We start from the raw sequence: 20,704 nt of genomic DNA, 5'->3' as shown, positions 1-20,704 counted from the left end.
CCCACCTGGATAAAGTGAGGAAAATTTTTGTAAAGTAGTGCCATTCCCACAGCCCAAGGACACAACGTCGAACCCCCGACAGGAATTGAACCAGTCCGAGAGCTCCATTAGGCCACCAATGCCATATAACATTATCTGCTCATACTTTTTTTCTCTTGCTTTCGTTTAGCTGTAACAAGTCTACTACTTTCTGATTTATTTGATAAGATAAATCTTTGTACCGTTCAGGATCTCCATGTGACATGCAGTGACCGGTATTGCGTTGATGCATTTAAAACTGGTCTATATGCTATTTTTCCAATTAGTTTGATTCTTCTTTTGCAGATCAGCAACCACAGTGATTTTATCTTTTAGTTCTATATGTGTTCTTTAGTCAGATTATAGGTGCATGTATTTATATAATATGTGTCTTCCCGGTCAATATCAGTCATAAGATGCAGTGTGCTATATCGCTACAAGGCTTGAAAGACAAAAAAGTGACTCTCTTTAAAAATTTTGTTTTTTTGATCTATTGAAAGTTTTATATATTCTGCTTCATTTAAGATCAAAATGAACACCTATAATTGACAATAAATATTTTATTTTGGATGTGTATGTCGTTTGTTGTGAGCTTGGGTGACGAGATAAAGGAATTTGGACCTTGCTGGTGTGTAGCTGTGAGATTATTTTCAGAACCATTACGTCATATCCGCCTTTGCTTCAATGTTCTTCATTCGCAACTATTTTTAGATTTTAACCCCTTTTCGAGCTTGAATGGTCTGAAAAATGTAATGTCACTTCACTATGCAGGACTGAGGGCTCTGATTAGTTAAACGGGGTAAGATTGGTCACTCTTAGCTCACTTCAAGCTTGTTTACGCGAACAACTGATTGGGTGGGTGTGCCTTGCTAGCTGTTATTGTCTGTTGATCTTTCAGTTTTACCCTTGGATTGACTTAAAAATTTCATTTTTATTGTGTTTTTGTGCATTTAAAAGATTAATTAACCTTCCTCTAGATCTCTCTCAAAGCCGACTCCTTACCAAGAGGCCACCGAGGTGGTCTGTGTGAATGACTGAATGTGCGTGTGTATGTGTGTGTGTTGGTATGTTTTGTGTGTGTGGGTGTGTGTGTATGTGCTCTCATGTGTTTATGGTGCTATTCCAAACGTATACTTAGGTAGTGTAAACAAGTCAGGTAAGCCGACTTGCGACCTTTCGTGCGCATGGTTTCGGTGAAATGGGGGTAATTCAGATTGCTATTTCTTTACTCATTTGCTATAAATTGTACACTTCGAAAAGTTCAGATTTTCTTCGCTGCAATGGTGTTAGTTGTTTGTATATCCTAATACTTGGAGTTAGAGAATCGCCGTGGAAAGGGAAGCCCTCGCGGTGGGAATACGAGGTTGGCCGGTTCAAAATTGACACCCGTGCATTCGAATACTTTGCAGAAAGATTAATTATTAAATACCGTCTTTTCATTGACGAAAACTATACAGCTTTGAGTGTGGTTTCCCATGGTATATTTTTAACCATTGGCGATTGGATTGAAAGCCTTTTAAAAAAGCTTCTAAGTTTTCAAAGATCATTTTAACACGAAATGTGTAAAATACCGTCGGCTAAAAAAAGGTACCAATAGAAAGAACAGTTCTTTTTCTATTAGAATAAAGTTATCGGCTTGGAATTATTTGCATGAATCCTTCCTTGAAACTATCGGGAGCACTCAGTATACCACAGTATTGAGTTGACTGGCCCGCCGCGAGTGTTCGTGCGGCGCCGGCCGGGACAACGCTTGGTGTTTTTATTGAAATAAAAAAGGTTCATCGTGTTTGAGAGGCAATAAAATACAGATTTGTAATGATCTCACAGTCTTGAAGGAAAAAAAACTAGGCTTCATTTCTTTGTTATAGGGATTGTACTCTTAAAATAAAATGTAGAGATGTTTGGTGCACTTTTTTTTTGGTACTCTTTTATTATCTGTCAAACATGGGGTTGCAGCCAGAGTTACCGACTTCAGCAATATTTGAAAATTATGTTAAATTGAAACAGCTGCCATTCTCTTAAAAACTGACTGAGCTGTAAAAGTGTGGTACCAAAATCTTCAGGAGACATAGGCCTTTCATGTGAAACAGATGAATTTGGCATACAGCTACTTTGAAAATTTAGTATCTGGTGCTCGTATAATGCTTACATTTTGTTGCATTTAACATGAAGTCCATTCTCGTGAAAATGTTGTTTTGTCCATAAACTTTTTCTCTGTTAATGAATAGTTTTCTGACTTCTGTGTGTTACCTTGCTGTGGCATGGCCAAGATAACTGCTAAATTTCACGTCTCTATCTCAATTCTACGACCTCCGTTGTTATGGAAACATGTTGCTCAACTTCGGAGTCCATTTTCTCCTTTTCGTGTTTCCTTACCTGGCACAATTTTAAGTTTTGTATTTTTGTCAAATATTGTCATATTTAAATTTACTTCCTTCTTTTTTTAAATTGTACGGAAAAGGTCATAGTTTTTTAAGATAATGTACTCCGTTTTGCAATCTCCTTCATGTGATTGATATTGACCGTCACGGACACATATGATAATATGTATTTGAAAGGATTGTTGGTGACACATTAACTTATTATTATGTATGCAGGATCTGAAACAGGCGGCGAATGTGTTGGGCTGCATCACTACATTAGCTGGCGCTACTGTGGAAAACTTACAACAGATGCGGAAGAAAGAGGAGGAAACTGCAGAGGATGTGGCTGTACCGCACAGTTTACAGGAGGCTGTTATTATCCTGCATGGTTTGTTTACTTGTTTGTTTGTTTATCAATCTGCGTTACTGCCATTCAGAACGTGAAAAATGCCGAGTATCGAAGTTCAGAGGAAAATATGCGTTCTGTTTTCTAGCATTGCAGCTCAAGGACATTTTTGTGATACTTCAGAAAAATGATTTATTTTCAATACCAGATTTGCAAATGATAATGACAGTGACTCGCATAGTTACTCATTTGGAGATATCTTTTTCTACTGGTCTACTTTGAATTGAATTACTTGAATTTATTGGATGCAGAATAGTGTGTGAAGGCTTTGGGGGAGGGGGGTTAAATGACCAATCCCCACTATTTTGACCCACCACTTGGGTAGAGTATTTTTTGGTTTTGAAAGTTTGGGGCAATGGAGCTGTGATAAGGAGAAGTGCGGTTGGGAAAGGTTGGTTTGTTATGGCATGTGTCTGAGTTATGTAAAATTTGGGGAGTCTCTCAGAAATGATTAAAGAAGCAGAAAGGATATAGGAGAGACTACACAACTGAATAATGAAAGAAAAAAAAGAAAAAGTTTTAGTGTGAATATCTCCTTTACTGCTTTTAGAATGGATTTATGCACAGCTTGTGATTATGACTGGAGGAAAAGATTGTGGCTTTGTTTTGTCACTGGTGTACGGTCAAGTTGACATTCAGTCAATCTGACCGAGACATTTTTATGAGAGCTGTGTGCACATGGGAGTAGGTGCTATAAAAGTGATCTACATTATTAATATTTGTACCATTATTATTATCATATTACCTCCAAGTCCAATGCCATGCCCCTCTCCTCTCTTCCCCAGGAGTTCTGCCCACACTGACTTCAGAGATGAGCAAACTGAAGAACAAGATGAGCTGTTTGTTTGAGGAGTGGTGGACATACAAGTTTCCCTGTCGCGAGGAAGTCATGGGCAACACCATTGTCTATCTCATCACCAGGAGCACCCAGCCCAAGTCTTCGGTATGTTATAGTCAAAGACTTCTCAGGGCTCCACTTTTCAGTCCAACTTAAGAGGTCCCTTCACCCTTCGGTTTACTATTTTAACTGATTCAGTCCATTCGGCCGCTGACAGCGGCTCTGTGTTTTTCCACTGCTTCTGTTCGACCGCTGTGAGCGGCTCAGCGAAATCCGAAACAAATGTGCTCTTTTTAACATAGTTCCTACTTTTTAAGTTGTCGAAAGGAAGTAGAACTTGTAAACAAATCTGACCTCAACCTTTGAGTGCCAATATCGATCGAAACTCCTCGAAATTCTTGCAAAAATCGTTGTTTTGTTGTCGCTATGTAGGCTAGATTTAAGGGAAACGACACGGACCCTGGTATAATAAAAAGACCCTTCAAAGAAAGATATTCAGCTAAATTTGTGAAATTCTTGCATAAATGTGTGCTAGGGTGGTATCGCTACAAATTTGTGTTGATTCCTATGGATTATAAGGACTTGTAGAGCTGAGAAAACGCGGTAAGTCGAAATTTTCTAAGAGGTGTTGTGCAATTTTTTTTTCCTCATTCGTTTTTGTCTGAGAGAAAATACATTACAAACAGATTATAGGTCATTGTTATTAATATAAACAGATTCCTCTATTGATTCCCATCAGTTTGCTATACAATACATAGAGTAACTTAGAGCTTCACAGTTATGCATTAAATAGATGCACCCCCTATCTAAAACTAGATAGGGAAAAATAATTCTGTCCAGAGCCTGAAAAAATCACGCATGGAATCAGTTATGGGGTATTTAAATCCTTCTTTTAGAAACTTAAAAGGTAAAAGTCAATATCTTCTAATTTTATAGTAAGATTTTTTGCTTGCAAACATTTAACTCACACACACATTCACACAGACACACATAGAGTGACCATGACTATGATTGAATGCTAACGATTTTAATTAACTAAGAAATAAATCAGTAATATTGACTAGAATTAGAGTTGTGTCCATTTGGAGGGGGGAAGAGTGGTGGTGGTTGAGCAGTTGGGTCTGTCAAGTATAAAATAAAGTTGACAAACCAAAAGGGGTCTACTCCGACTATAATACTCCTAGAAAAATAGACCTGCTACTCTATGAAATCTAAAAGTCAGGATCCCAGTGGGGGAAAAAATCGCGATCAACAACAAATCACCTGGCTAGGTCACTGCCAAGCTGACTTAAAAAAAATTCCAGGGATGTCCATTATTATATCCATGTATTCCCTCTGCGCGTGTGCATATGTGTGGTGTATGTGTGTGAGTGAGCGCGCGCACGTGCGTGCCTGTGTGTTTTATCATTTTTTTTATCCTGAAGTATCATGTCATGGTCTCCTAGTCCAAATGTTTTACACGCGTCCCCCCTCCCCTCTGGTAAGCCCCGGAAGAGGCTTCAACCAGTGTGCGTGAACTTAAGTTGACCCCGTCAACGACGGTCCCTGACACACGTGGAACTCACACGCCAAAGTCATGTCACGTGATGCGAATGCGCGATTGAAACAAGGGGGGGAATGATGCTTGCCAGACGCATACCACCTACGTTTTAAAACGTATGCAAACCCCCGAAATGAAATTATAAAGAGTAAAGCTCACGCACAACCAAAACTTAAAGGGGATAATCTGCAGGTTTAATACGTAATATACGCACATTTGTGTGTAAAGGGGAGCCCTGCTTTTTTTTTTTTGGGTGGGGGGGTGTTTTCTCTCTCTCTCTCTCCCCCCCTCTCTCTCTCTCTCTCTCTCTCTCTCTCTCTCTCTCTCTCTCTCTCTCTCTTTCTCTCTTTCTCTCTCTCTCTCTCTATCTCTCTCTCACTCCCCCCCTCCCTCCCTCTTTCTCCCTCCCTCCCTCTCTCTCCCTCCCTACCTCCCTCTATCTCACTCTCTCTCTCTCCCCCTCCCTCCCCCTCCCTCCCTCGCACTATCTCTCTCTTTTTTCCTTTTTTTTACAGTGAGATTTTTGTTTCTTTACATGTGGGATTCCACAGATTATGTGTAGCTGGAGACTGCTGCTGGCAGGTTCTATTTCTTTACTTTCCCTCAATATTGTTTGTGTCTGTGTGGGCGGTTCGAGGACGCAACTGGTAGGTCCTACTTCTTTTCTATCCCTCTGTTGTTTCTGTTTGTGTGGGTGCTTTGAGGATATAATCAATGGTAGGTCCTACTTCTTTTCTGTCCCTCTGTTGTTTCTGTCTTTGTGGGTGCTTGGAGTGTGTCACTGGTAGGTCCTACTTGTTTCCCCCTCTGTTGTTTCTGTCTTTGTGGGTGCTTGGAGTGTGTCACTGGTAGGTCCTACTTGTTTCCCCCTCTGTTGTTTCTGTCTTTGTGGGTGCTTGGAGTGTGTCACTGGTAGGTCCTACTTCTTTTCTGTCCCGCTGTTGTTTCTGTCTTTGTGGGTGCTTGGAGTGTGTCACTGGTAGGTCCTACTTCTTTTCTGTCCCGCTGTTGTTTCTGTCTTTGTGGGTGCTTGGAGTGTGTCACTGGTAGGTCCTACTTTTTTCCCCCCTCTGTTGTTTCTATCTGTTTACCAATGATTATACCATTTTTGCATTAATGTCCATGGTGATAAAAAAAAACCAACTGTACAACTTCTCTTCTAAATATCTTTCTCTATTCTATACTGAAGTTATGCGTTTCAGATTTGAACATGATATTTGGAAAGCAAAAGGAATTTGTCAGATATTCATTTTACATAAGTCCATTGAATGGTTTTTGCTCTATATGGCGCATTAAAAAAACAACCCATTTTCAACCTTGTCCCAATTTTCGTAGCATACTAACCAGTTCCCATTAGGCCTACCACTCAAAGTTACAACAATCACGCCATATTGCTAGCTACAGCAGTCTAACAAGTCAACAGAAGTCTGCAGATATTATTTTTCCAAAATTTCGTTTGCTTGCTGAGATCATGGTTAAGTTTTGTAGCCTAAAGAGCGAGAGCTTTTTGTTTTGAACATTACCTCTCGGTAAACGCACGGCATGGAAAGAATGCTTATGTGCCCTCAAGACCTTTGGTGTCATGAGTAGAGAAGTTCTGTCAGTTTGGATCTATTGCGAATCACAGCTAAATATTTCCTTGAAAATTACCACTTCAGGTCGAACACGCACCATGCACAGCCCTTTAAACGTCACCTGGGTTCAGATTTCAGTGGCTGAGTCCCATGAGACGTCTGTCCATAGACGATCTGCAGCTAGGACTTTCCTGCACCTCAACAGTCTGCGTTCTAATGGCAGGTCTCAACCTACGACTGTACCATTTCCATCTTCGCTAGGCCGAGATGACATGGATCAGAACATGTCAATGTGTTCATGATTCCTCTATTGTCTTAAAAAGCGGATCATTTCCTCGATGACATTTGGTTTAGAGCAAAGCCCATTTTCACCATGCGGGATATGTTGTCTCCAAAAAATGCTGTCTATTGGGCACCCCTCTCCCTATCGTCTCTAGACGCCACTTCATACTGAATATGTACAGTGTATGTGGCTTTAAACACTCGTGGTTTAGCAGCTAGGCCCTTGTATTTTAACATTTCGAACGACGCATTAAAAATGTGTCGAGTCCAAAGGAGGGCATGTACAGCACTGCTTTTAGGAATTCCAGAATGAAATCGTTAGTTTTTTAAACTCTGTAAAAGAAATTAAATATTGTTGAAGTTTTACAGGAATGGAAAATTAAATGTCAAAGAGAAAATAAAGAAAAAGTCTACCAATCTTTTCACGTCTTCCTTTACAAGATTTTTAAAAAAAGTTGAACTTTGCGTTTTTGCATGCTTTTTTCTGTAAGCTATTTCCTCTTTAAAATAAGTTTCTTTTTCGTGGATTTTATGTCAAACAAATTCATGAATTTTGTCAGTTCCAAGTTACTACATTCTAGAACAATTTTTGTGTGAGATATTCGGAAAAAAAGTTGTACGTTGTTTTTGTTTTTTTATCACCCTGTACATCTCTTTACCCCTACTACTAAACACAGCCATAATAATAGCTGACCTTGATTTTGATCTGGTAATATCGTTTCAGCAAAGGGATGTGTCTCGCGTGTGGGCCGTACACAAGGTGCTGTCAGCCATTGACCTGAGTGCGGAGAGTTCGAACCTCCTGATGTCTCTTCTTCTGTCTTGTCTGCACCATCACCAGTTTGTCACCACGGCTCCTGTGAGTTTGTCTGTGTGTCTGTGTGGGTGCATGTGCTTTATGTTTGAGAAGTCACTAGTCAGTTCATTATGGAAAGATTTCTGCTAGGCCCAGAATCAGATCTCTCAGATCTCCTTTGTGCGTGTGTGTGTGTGTTCCCTTGTGCTTGCGTTTCGGTGTGTGTGTGTCTATGTGTAAGTTTGTCTTGTGTCTGTGTGTGTGCATATATGTGTCTGTGTGTGTATCTCTGTAAGTGTATGAATGTGTGTGTTTGTGCATGTATCTGTATGTGCATGTGTCTGTGTGTGTGTTCTGTGGATGCTTGTGTGTATTGTCCTCTTATTGTTCAATTTTGGGTAGTTTTATCACACTGTATTCTCTGTGTGTGTGATTTGCCAAGGAGGTTGGGGCACGGGGGTGTTTAAGTGAGCAAGTGTGTGTGCTCACGTGCAGGCATTGAATATCCCAATTTTTTTTTTCTTCTAATTTTGTGTATTGAGATCCACAGACTCACTGTAATGGTATGCATCATGTGTGAGTGAGTTGTGCATCGTTGTATGTGTATCATCCAACTTGAATGTCATGCGTGCGTTTCTGTCTTGATGTTGAATCTTTATGTTTGATATTCTGGCATATCCATATCCCCCAAAATTTTCCTTCTTGTGGATCATATATCATTTCTTATTTTATCTTATCTTATATTCTCATATGTTATATTATCCTGTTTTGCATAATCCTATTTTATATTCTGGTGTCATATATATTATATTATTTTTCCCTGTCTTATATTACCTTATCTTATATTTTGTGTTACTTCTTTGTCCAGGGTTTGAGATTCCTGGTCCATCTGTTCACCCTGAGTCCACAACTGACTGAACAGTTCCACCGGGCTGTCAAGAATGGACTTCATGCTACACCAAAGTGAGGCTCTGCACTCTAAAGCAGACCTGTTCTCATGTAGTACTCCAATAGAACTGGAGCTCTCAGATAATTTTTGTTTGTAGGCTGTTGAAGAACCGCAGTCGGATACCCTCAAGTTGTATGCGACTTTTTGTAACTGATGTGAAAAAACATTTTTATTTGCGTATAACTCTTTTTGGGCTAAACAGGCCTTCCCGCCATGTTGCCATACCTGCTTTTTCCAGCTTTCCCGCTGTAGAGCCATACCGGCTCTTACCAGCCTGACGCATCTGCCTTTAGTGTAGGCTTTGAAATAAGAACATTCCCCTCTAAATTTAGATGTTGATGTCCAGAGCCTTTCTATGTGAAATTTTATTGAAATGTGTTGCTTAGATTAGGTACCGCAAACCAAATTTTCAAAGTGCTTTGATCCAACATCTGTTTGTTGCATCATAAAGAACTATGCATGCAAACTATGAACTTTGGTGTTTGAATTATTAATATCGGACGATAAATTTTAAAATGACAGGCATTTGAATGTTTGTTTACTTCGTAAATTTTTGGCAACTTTGAAATCTTGTTAAAAAGTGCGATTTTGTGAGTTCACAGAAAATTTATTGAGGTACATAAAGTGTGCATTATCACCTCTTTCAATAGGTGCCAGCATGAACTATGCAAAATACTAAGATGAGGACAATCAGAGTTTAAATAAAGCCAATACGGCGACCTAAATTTGGAAAAAGTTACTTCTTGATGCACAGGTTAGTCCAAAAATGCAAAAAAGACTGGTTTCAGACATCAATAAAATGAAATGTTATTGCTGAAAAGACATGACACTTACAGAACATTTTTTTCAGAGTTCTGGCACATCAATTTAATAAGTTATGAACCTACAAAAATTGGAAATCTGCCAATTTTGTGCTCTAAGCAGAAAATCACAACACAGAACCCATGGTCTGAAAACTTTTTAGAATAAAATTACCAAAAAACAGTGACTGTATGAAACTTTCCATGCCACGGTAAATTTGGACCAGGAATCCAGTTCTGGTATCATTTCTGTAATAACATGAAGCTTTACAATGATATGAGATTATATAAAAGAAAAATTATAATACAAATGAGAAATTATCCAACATAACTTCAACAAAATCATCTATAATTTCTGTAGTACCACCAGAAAGACTCCCAACAGCTCTACTCTCGTGTGTTTTTGGACCAGGAATCCATTTCTGCTATCATTTCTATAATAAAATGAGGCAATAATATAGTAAATATTCAATAATGTCAGATCAAATACACTAACACACACAAAAACTCCTCATATCAAATTTAATTTTTTTAAAAATTGGGCAGGATTAAGCGCCTGCACTGGCAGGACCCATTTTTATCTCAAAATGATTTTTTTGTTTTTTAAATAAAAAATTGGGCAGAAGCTCTGGCATGGGAAGAGCCCATTTTCGTCTGAAAACGGTGATTTTTTTTTTCCAAAAATATATAATTGGACTGAAACTACCGCACGGGCAGAGGCCATTTTCAAATCAAGGGCCAGGACAATTGGGGAGAGAGTGGGGGAGAAACAAGTTAGATCTGTAACAAAGTTCAAATTGCCCATGGCTCATTAATCTAAAAAAATTGGTTCTATTCAGGAATAGATCTAACAATTCTAAAGGCACCGACTTGATAATCACGAATTATGATGAATGAAGCTCTCGAGTAGGAGAGTCCATTTTCAGCAGTAAACCGGTCTCTAAAGGTTATAAATTTTAAAAAATTCAATTGGTGCTGGTGTTTGTTTCTTGAGTCTAAATAGACATCGGGGAAAAGAAAACACTTAAATGAATTAATCATCAAACGTTTTATCAGATATTCACGATATTATAGAGAATATATTCATTCATCTATGAGCAAATGCCAGCTGCACCCGCTTCCCAGACGAGTTCATCAAACTTGTTATGATCTTTAAAAAAAGAGGTCTTTGTTACGGAATCATCAATAGAAAGAAATGGTCACGTGACCAGAAAATAACACTGATTTTGGTTGACTAAAAAAAATTGATTTAGTTTTCACCATATTTTCAAGAAATATAAGCTTCTTATCTTTCTATCCAGAGTTACAACAATACTGGTGATGAGTTAATTACACGACGCTCTGAATGAGACAACCCGTTCACATGTTTACGATCTGGGCTTCAACTTCAAATCCTAGGCTAGGCAAAGGTTGATAACTTTATGAAGAACCACATGTCTATAACAAATCTATTTAACAAAATCAACTTCTTTGCCTTTGCTTGTCGTCAGAGAGAGAACAAGTATATGTGTTTACAAAAACAAACATCGCTCAAGGGCTGTTGGAACAATCATCGTCATTTTTGCACACAATTCCCTTTATACGTTTTACTTTTGTGTAGTCCAACTCTCCTTTCGACCAATCGCTGGTCAGACTTTGAGATTTTCATTCTAGAAATAGGTTCCAAAACTCCGGTATTTCTGGGTCAACAAATAACTTTAGCAACAAGCGGAAGGTAGCATGTGAAAGCTTGCTCAAAGTTCATTCCTGCACTTTTTGTTTCATGACGACAGCAGCCATAGCTGCTGAGCACCAAGGCATTTTATGAAGCGCCATTGATTTGTGTCACCCGGGCCGGCATTAAAATGGCAGCGAAATACACATTCCCGAACATCTCGGTAACCTTTTTAGATAGCTTACTAACAATAACTCACTACGTGCCATCCACAATACTTCGATTTTAGCTAAAAACAATAGTGGAACTGACATAGTTTGTAACAGGGTGAAGATTAATGTCAAAGGAGGTGAATAATGGTTGATTAAAAACTGGTCAAATTTCGAGCTTCGTAAACGCTTTCAACTGCGCCGAGGCGAGGGTTTGGGTTACCTGCTTAGATTGAAGGCAAAAACAATTTCTTTGATGCAACCTTTAGCTCTGAAAAACACTGAAATAATTAAGTTCTAGGAAGCCATCAGCTGGCCGCCATTTTGGTTCTGCTGTGCTGAGTTTCTGACCTGTTTATGATGCTAAGAGGGTTAATTGCCCTATTTTTTTAATGCAGTACACATGGGGGGGGGGGGTTGCAACACACCTCTATTTTCCATGGTCTTTTGTAACTTAATCTTAACCCTTTCATTGCTAGGGGATATGTATTCCTTCTATCAGCACTGATTTTCAGCTAAGCCAGGAAAGCAGTCTCATGTATCAATTAATGGACTCGCTGTCTTGATCTAACCCAGTCTTGAAATATTTCAGACCCAGGGCCTTCAGTTGTCTCTCTTTTCTTGTTTCCCTTATCCCCTATGTTCCCCGTCTTACTCATAATTTCGGATATCTTGCAAATCTAATTATAAAAGTGAAGTTTTCTGCCTATTTAAAGTTATTTTGGTGTTTGTACTTTGCGAGAGCATACGGTTGTCCGCAGGAATAGATCTGTGTTTATCGATCGCTTACAAGCCTAGCAATAACGTAACACTAGCAAATTTGGTACCAATATGCGCATTTTTTATTTCCAAATACGAATCCACGCAGTGCTTGTGGCTAAAACTCCATAAACAGAATTAAAGCCAGGTGATTAGCGGGATGTACATGTAACGTCCTATTGAGGCAACCAGCCAGGGGCTCAAATTTAGCCAGCTTCAGTGAAGTCCATGGTACGGCCCAAATCTAAAAATTATTCTTTTTTTTTTGTGGCTACCAGGTATGTCGGTAATAGTAAGGCAAGAAAGGTTTTTTTTTTTTAAACTGAGTGAGAGAAACAGTTTAGTTTTCCCTTTAAAATATCGATCAGAGAATTATGTTTGTTGCATTTCCTTCAGGTCTTGGCACAGCAAGTATGGAGAGATTTACTTCAGGGCCTGGCAGAAATCTCCTGATGAGAATAGACTGGTGAGTTCTTGGATGTATGTGCACAAACGAACACTTACACACAGACTTACACACACATACCCATACACACAAACATACACACACACGCACACACTTACCCATACATACACTGACACGCAGTCTCATAAACACACGCATACACTTTTAATTCTAACTTGACTCCCAACTCTGTAGACCGACACAGGTAAGTATGCACCAACAGTGCACTATCAGTCTAAAAGCCCCAAGGTCACAATGTTTCTCAAGATTTTTTAACCCAGCCCATACGTTTTGGGGTCATTTTGTACCCCTGGGGTTTATTTTATTCTTCACATTTTAGAATACTTCGAGCACGGAGATCTCTTCGAAAGTTTCAGTATTTCTCATAAAATCATTTTGACAGACTGCTATGCAAAGCGTACAGATCGGATTAACGAGTAAATTTCCTCTTTGAAAGTGATGGCACAGAGTTCCCCACGTCATATGGATACGATAGTAAAACACGACGTACTGATAGGGTTAATATAGGGTCAGGCGCTCCCAAGTTTTTGGACATTTGGAGTGATTGGTATAGTCTTAAAGCTGGTTCGTTTGTCTTGCTTTTTATGAAAAAAATACCCACCTATCTTGAATTGATGTCTAGATATTTGTGATTGAAGGAGGTGGGGTTGCTTGGTGTTGGAGGTAAAGTTAATGACAAAATGGCCGCCAATGTTTGGTAAGTCCCAAAGCTTGAATGTCCTCAGAAATTGCAGAGATACATTTTTTGTGCCTTTGATCAAAGTTTTCAGTAAAATCCTCGAAGAAATGTGTTTTTTAGTGGACATGGCAGGTGTTGAGAGCTAGTGCGAGCCCCCCCCCCCCAAAAGAATTTCAATAAAAATTGCTCAACGGGTGGGAAAAATGTCAGTTTCTTGGATATCATTATTTTGACGAGCGCCCTATTTCACCACAAGGCCACACACTAAAGTTGTTGTTGCTTGTCATCAGAAAATTGAGCAGGGCTGCATACAGGACCTGATGTACCGGGCAGTCCATTCTCAGAGGGGTGGTCAACAGTCAACCGCCAGCATTCTGTTCCGAGTAAGTCCTAAGTTTAGTGCCCTGGAAGGAAAAGGAAACTGCCAACCGGTGCATGATAAACATATCTATTTAGTCGAACCAGTTTTTTTGGATCTGAGTACGTAAGTCCATAAGTCCATATAATTTTTACGTCGGGAAATATGTTACCTGTTTTCTGCTATTGCTTCACTGTAGCATCAATGATGGTAAAGATGATAACAAACAATGATTGTGGTAACAACAATGATGGTGATTAAGACGGTAATGATGATGAGGATAAGGATGATGGTGATAATGATGATGACGACTATGGTGATGGTGGTGATAAAGATGGTGATGATGGTGATAACGGCATTGATAATGATGGTGATATTGATGATGATGGTGGTGATAATGAGAGTGATGAGGATGATGGTGATAACAACAATGATGGTGATGATGAAGAGCTTTGTCACAAAGATGGCTATGATCCAAAATGACTGTAATGCCAAGTGTTGAGGGCTACAATGCTGATGACCTTGTTTCAAATTCCCCATGGAGGCCATTGTTACCAGTGTTGATTGAATTTCTAATAATGATAATAAATAGCATTTGTATAGTGCATATATACCCACTCAACAGCAAGGTCAATTCATAGTACAATCTATATTATCACTCCAGCAGACCCTAGAATATTCAGAAGCATTCTTCTTGGCTTTCGGCGAGCCAATGTTTTGGTGTATCGACTTTTTCTCTTCCCCCTTTGCCCCTCTTCCACACTCACCTAAACCCTCCCACCTACCACCTTCCCTCCCCCCACTTACCACCCTCTCCTCCCCCCACTTACCACCCTCTCCCCCCCCCCCCCCACTCAACACCCCCCTCCCCCCAACAACACACAAATACAAACCACCACCACTGTACACTCACTCTACTACCAGGTTCTGAGCTACATTCACAAACAGAAGACACAACGTGGCGTGGAACAAATGCTGAACCAACTGTACGAGCCGATTCTCTGGAGGTCTCTCATGGTTTGTAGGCAGGCTTTTTTAAAACTCATTTAGGACAATTTATAAAGCACATTTCATTGGTCAGCTGTTAAAAGAATGAGAGTTTTGTCTCTTGTAAAAAATTTTGCTTTTTGGGATTAGTCCATCTTGTCAGTTTGCCGATATGTTGTTGCTGTATTTATACACCACAGATCTTTTATGGCTAGTAGTTAACACCCAGTGAGGACAATTTATAATACACATTTGTTGTTGCTGTATACATACACTGTAGGTCGTAGGTCTCTCGTGGTAGAGCTGGGTCTTGAGCGCGAGATCGGAACTGAATCGCCACTCTTCCCTGCGGAATGCGATTCGCAACTCACTTCAGCGGAATAGTATCGCTTTCCGATTCCCGATTCACTCCCCTGTCACCACCCTGCGGCTTGTTTGTAACCTACTGCTGGATCACGAGTCGCGAGCGCAAGAACGGAACGGAACACTTTGTATGGCTCCCCTTATTTTACAAAAGATGGAATAGTTCAACCTCTCTATTAAAACAAACTGAACGGGTTCCAACCAATAGACAGAAGGAATTTTATGGACCCTAGAGAATCATGGGGGGGGGGGGGTGAATTTATTGGGTCGCTAATTGAGGTCAGACAAGGGTGGGATTTGCGAAGTGGCGTTGATATGACACTGTTCCGTTTCACGCATACAACGAGCCCGAGGCTTAGTATTCCACGAGCACTCGCGTACTCACGATTCTTTGAAGACGACTGAATCGTGAATCGCCACGCTCAGATTTGGCGAGCAGGATCCAGCTCTATCTCATGGTTAGATCTAGTTAGCATGCTTCTACACTCAGTTAGGACAATTTATAGAACACATTTGTTGTTGCTGTTTATATAAACACTATAGGTTAATTAGCACATTTGACACTATGAGAACAAAAAGTTTTTGTTCCATTAGATCCACATTAGACCCATTTGATAGGGTGGTTTCCTTTCATTTGTTTTTTCATCTGTAAGTCCCGGAGTAGTCTCCTGTAACACAACATATCTGCTGCTTGGATTCTGTTTTTGTCTTCCTTTGGACTCTACTATGTGGTTGAATGATGCATTTGATGTAAATGTACATTTTGTCAGCTTTACTTCTCCTTTCATATTGAATTTTAATGAGAGTAATATATATGATTTAAATTTTTTTATGTATACCTGCATGTGTTTTTACGGTCCTGTACAGCCAAGGAAAATTTCCCTCTGGGATAATAAAGTACTATCTTATCTTCCCTCTGGGATAATAAAGTACTATCTTATCTTATCTTATCTATATATTTGAAATAAAAATGTGTTTTTTCCAGTTAATTTGTTTTAAATCATGTCATTGTGAAGATAATCTACTTGTGTGGAAGAGGCTTAAAACACCCATATAATTGCAGGTGTCCAATTGTGATGTGCGTGTGAACGCCGCCAGCATCATGTTTGACGTGTTCCCGCTGCAGAACCCAGGACTAAACGTGCAGCAAGCAGATCAGACCCTCCAGCGACAGTTTGATGTCATGCATGTAAGCTTTCTTTTCTTTTTTTTTCCTTTTCCTTCCCATCGCCCAATCCAATCAAAAGGATGCCATAGGCAGACCTGCCACTCATCCCGATTTAGTCGGGATATCCCGATTTTTTGCCCCAAATCTCAAGCATCCTGTTTTTCCCGATTTTGATCGCGTGTATCCCGATTTTCTGTCCCAGTCTGCTGTTGTGCCGGATTTTAAAAAAAATATAGTCTGCCTTCTCCTTTATCGCGGGAAGCACCTGTTGAACTTTTTGTCAGTATGAACTTGAAGCATTATTTTCCTAAATCTTGATGCCGGGTTTAGTAGTTGACTCGCCCAAAGTTGTGTTTGATCTTTACCCGCACTCAGAACTCTCCGATGATAGCCTGGTGACTCTTACAATTTGGGACATACAAGTAATCGATAATATTCGTAGTTCCGCAGTTACTTTAAAAACAAGCCTTGTCCGGGGTCTGGTAACTGCGCGTTCACACCAAACACTTGACGAGCGACAGTCGTTCTAACCCTTACACAACTACACGTAGCTGCGCTGACATGACTAACAGACGGCCATTGTCGTTGCTTTGGTGTGAACGCATATGAGGGATTAGAGATTTGTTGGTACATTTAGTCCTAGAATTGTTATCCTAGAAGTAGAACGACTGTCGCTCATCCGGGTGTTTTGTGTGAATGCACAGTTAGTCGTACCCGTCAGTAAAATTGTTTCAATTGCGCGCTCGCATCACATAACATGACTTCGCCGTGTGAGTTCCGCGTGTCGGGGACCGTCCGTTGACGGGGTCAAGGTCAACTTAAGTTCATGCACGCTGGTTAAAGTGTCTTTCGGGACTTAAAGGTTGGGGGATGGGGGGTGTTGTTATACATCTGGAGTAGGAGTGCTTGACGTGATGCTTCAGGATTTACAAAAAATACAAAAAATAACGATAACGCACGCATGCGAACACACACACGCGCACACAAACAAAGACACACAGAGGGCATATAGGCCTATTTATTTATGGACACTCCTGGAAAATGTTTAAGTCATCTTGGCAGTCACCTTGGTGATTTGCTGTTGATCCCGATTTTTTTCACCAAATCCCGATTTTTCCCCAAGATCCTGATTCTGAGGGTTCATAAGAGTGGCAGGTCTGCATAGGATTAGTATAGGTACTTAATGTTGTGCACGTGTTGTGTAAGTTGTTGAAATACCAGGCTTGTCTACTGTCCATGTAAGCTGTTGGAATACCAGGCTTGTCAACTGTCCATGTAAGTTGTTGGAATACCCGGCTTGTCAACTGACTGTCCATGTAAGTTGTTGGAATATCAGGCTTGTCTACTGTCAATATAAGTTGTTGGAATACCAGGCTTGTCAACTGTCCATGTAAGTTGTTGGAATACCAGGCTTGTCTACTGTCCATGTAAGTTGTTGGAATACCCGGCTTGTCAACTGTCTGTCCATGAAAGTTGTTGAAATACCAGGCTTGTCTACTGACTGTCCATGTAAGTTGTTGGAATACCAGGCTTGTCAAATGTCTGTCCATGTAAGTTGTTGAAATACCAGGCTTTTCAACTGTCCTGGTCAGTTGTTGGAATACCAGATTTGATAACTAACTGTCCATTTTAGTTGCTGGAATACCAAGCTTAACAACTGACAACAGGTGTTTTTTCGCCCGCATTGACATAATTTAGATAGCTTAGGAGGCGGGCTTCTGACCTTGCCGGTCAGGGCCAACCCGGGCTGAGAGGGATACAGCGTCCCAGCAGAAAGGCAGACTCATTAAGAATAAAATTCTCTTCACCTGGGAGTGGAACCATGCAACAGTGAGGCGCCTAATTGATACACCATAGGCCTTGAAAAACAAACGTGTTTCATTTTGATGGTCACAGTCGAACTTAGTTGAATTGTCTTTTTGTACCAGAATGGCAATTGTTGCCCCATCCTTGATGGGAAGATCAGGTTGTCTTCACAGAATCAAATGCATTTGATTGGCAATGTGCCTTCTTGTGGCCTTGCCTTTACAAGTCCCAAACTTTGTGAGTTTTCCCCTTTTTGCTTGGGGTTTGTTTGGGGTTTTTTTTTTTGGGGGGGGGGGGGGGGTATTATGTTTTTATTGGGGGGGGGGGGGTTTGTACCATCATCATTTCTATCTAATGAATATATGGGCACTGTGTTTTTAATACACATCTTTTCATTCATATAGTGTAATGTCTACGTTCAGTAAATATTACCATCATCTTTGGTGAAGCAGTTTGGCGCTTCGCTGTCGCATGCAGGAGACCGGACCGGAGTTTGATTCTCGAATGTGGAGAATATTTTTATTGAGTATCTCGGTTTTTCTATTGGTCAGAAGCCTGCTTCCTAAATGATCTAAATTGTGTCGATGATGGCGTCAAAATGCCTTCATTTTTAAAAAAAATGTAATTTTTACTTGTGTTTTTTTTTTTCTCATTGTCCTCAGAGCTTGTTGTCAGACTCGGTGGCGGAGGTACGACTGGTGGCTGTGAAAGGCGTGGGTCGAGTCCTCAGCTTGTACTGGGAACTTATTCCTGCTCAGGTGAGATAAGACACACTTGCACTTTGAGAGGAATAGAAGGCTAATATGTGTGTGTGTGTGTTAGAGAGAGAGAGAATTTGTGTGTATGTGTGAGAGAGAGAGAATGTGTTTAGTGTGTGCGAGAGAGTGTGTATGTGTCTGTATAGCAAAAGGCTTATGATCATTTAGTTCTCTTTGTTGTCATCTTTAACATAAAATTGGAGCTCTTCGATTTGTTCCCCCTCCCCGTCAAAGAACCCCAATCAGATATCAGATTAGTATAAAATGATTTTTTTTCTTCTTCTTGAATTGCATGTCTGTCAGGTCATTTGCTGTTTATTGTAATGAAAACACGTGTGTGAAATGTGTAAGTAGAGCGTGAGTAGTTGGTGGTTGTGTGTATAGTATATGGAATGTGTAGTGTGTAGATGAAGTCAAGGTGGTAAGCCGGTGTGTATATGGAACATGGGTGGTTGGTGTTAGTGTGTAGATGGTGCTGATTGATGTCTTTCTTGCGTCACTCGCAGGTGATCCAGGGACTGGTGACTACCTTGGTACAAGAGTTGGCTTTTGACGTCTCCTCCCCAGTCGTTAGGGAAGCTGTTATAAAGGTGGGTACAAACACATGCACTCACGCGCGCACACTCACACACACACACATGCACACACACATTTATGGTCGCTTTTAAGCACAAGGGGGCTATCCCAAAAGATGCTGTTTTGAGAAAATTGAAAGTAAAGTTTTTGCCCCTTGTTCAGTTTCTTTAAAATACAAGGAGTGTTTTCTCTATAACCAAACAAATTTACATGCCCACGAAACCGAACTTCTATAGGTAGACCAATGCCCACTTTTGGTGTTGGTCTAGATTTCTGGAAACCCACGAAATCTAGGTTAGCCCACTTGTCCTTAAAAGCGACCGTATGTTACCACAGACAGTTGAACATGCCCTGACGGCCACCAGCATAAACGGCCTCTTTACATTTTACCCTTGCAATTTTTACTATATAATTTAACTGTGTAAAACGGGCACCTGTCCAACGCGGCCATGGCCACCATATTTTGACACTCAACCCCTATCACACCAAGCAATAACACCTGTCTTAGACAGCCTCCTAAGTGACTCCATTACGTTTTGTCATGAATCATGCTTTGGCCCCTGGCGTTGTATGCGAGCCGTCATAATCCAATCACCTGTCGTTATTGTTAGGTAGTCCCTCCAAGGATCATGTTATGTAGGCCCCTCCCACTGTTGACCAATAGGTACCAAATTTTCAGCTGCTGATGAGGTAAGCATGTGATCCCTCTTGACCCATAAGCCCCACCCAGAACTCATACACAAATTGTAAGTGAGGTGAGTGGTCACTGTTTACACAGTCTGTAACAAAGTAACAATGGACGTCAACATGAACTTGTGACAGAAGCGTCGCTCGTTCTCCGAGTGGTGGCGACCCATGTGTTTGTTTTACCATAGCACTCGGTCCTCCTTGTCTGACCCTTTTCGTTTTATTGTCACCCATGCTCAAAAGCTGCAACAAAAGAGAAAAAAAAGCAGAAAAAACCCCCAGCGAAAACAACAACAACAATGCGGCTACCTTGGGTTGGGACCTCAGAAAAGAATGGTTTGTTTTCTTCATCTTGATCAGTTCTGCCTAAGACGGCCGCCTGTCTTATACGGCCACTTTTCTGTTTGATAACGGGTGGCCGTCTTACACAGGTTTGACTGTATACACCCACTCATGCACACACACATGCACTCTCACACACACGCACATATACACAAACACACACACACACATATACTCACATATGCACACACATATACGCACATACAATACCTATATGTACCCATACACATGCACACATATACTCACACATATTATTAGTTGCTACATGTGATGCATCAATTACCTGTACAAACGGCTACTCCCCCTTGCAGTATTTTGGGGGGGGG

The 20,704-nt window shown here is 40.5% G+C and overlaps 1 protein-coding gene across 1 annotated transcript in view; it reads left to right on the top strand.

Moving 5' to 3' along the window:
• The window catches only part of LOC101861293 (condensin-2 complex subunit G2), a gene marked incomplete in the record, with an annotated part of 35,191 nt that overhangs the window by 4,068 nt on the left and 10,419 nt on the right, over positions 1 to 20,704 (top strand). Inside the window, 10 exon segments of the mRNA XM_013084386.2 lie at positions 2,616 to 2,769; positions 3,573 to 3,730; positions 7,746 to 7,880; positions 8,686 to 8,780; positions 12,585 to 12,654; positions 13,624 to 13,716; positions 14,616 to 14,708; positions 16,105 to 16,230; positions 18,678 to 18,773; positions 19,280 to 19,363. Coding sequence (XP_012939840.1) covers positions 2,616 to 2,769; positions 3,573 to 3,730; positions 7,746 to 7,880; positions 8,686 to 8,780; positions 12,585 to 12,654; positions 13,624 to 13,716; positions 14,616 to 14,708; positions 16,105 to 16,230; positions 18,678 to 18,773; positions 19,280 to 19,363 — 1,104 coding nt within the window.

This window comes from Aplysia californica, unplaced genomic scaffold, assembly GCF_000002075.1.
Source record: "Aplysia californica isolate F4 #8 unplaced genomic scaffold, AplCal3.0 scaffold00289, whole genome shotgun sequence".
Taxonomy (NCBI): domain Eukaryota; kingdom Metazoa; phylum Mollusca; class Gastropoda; order Aplysiida; family Aplysiidae; genus Aplysia; species Aplysia californica.
The sequence above is the reverse complement of the archived record's forward strand: the minus strand, read 5'-3'. Positions and strand labels throughout refer to the sequence as shown.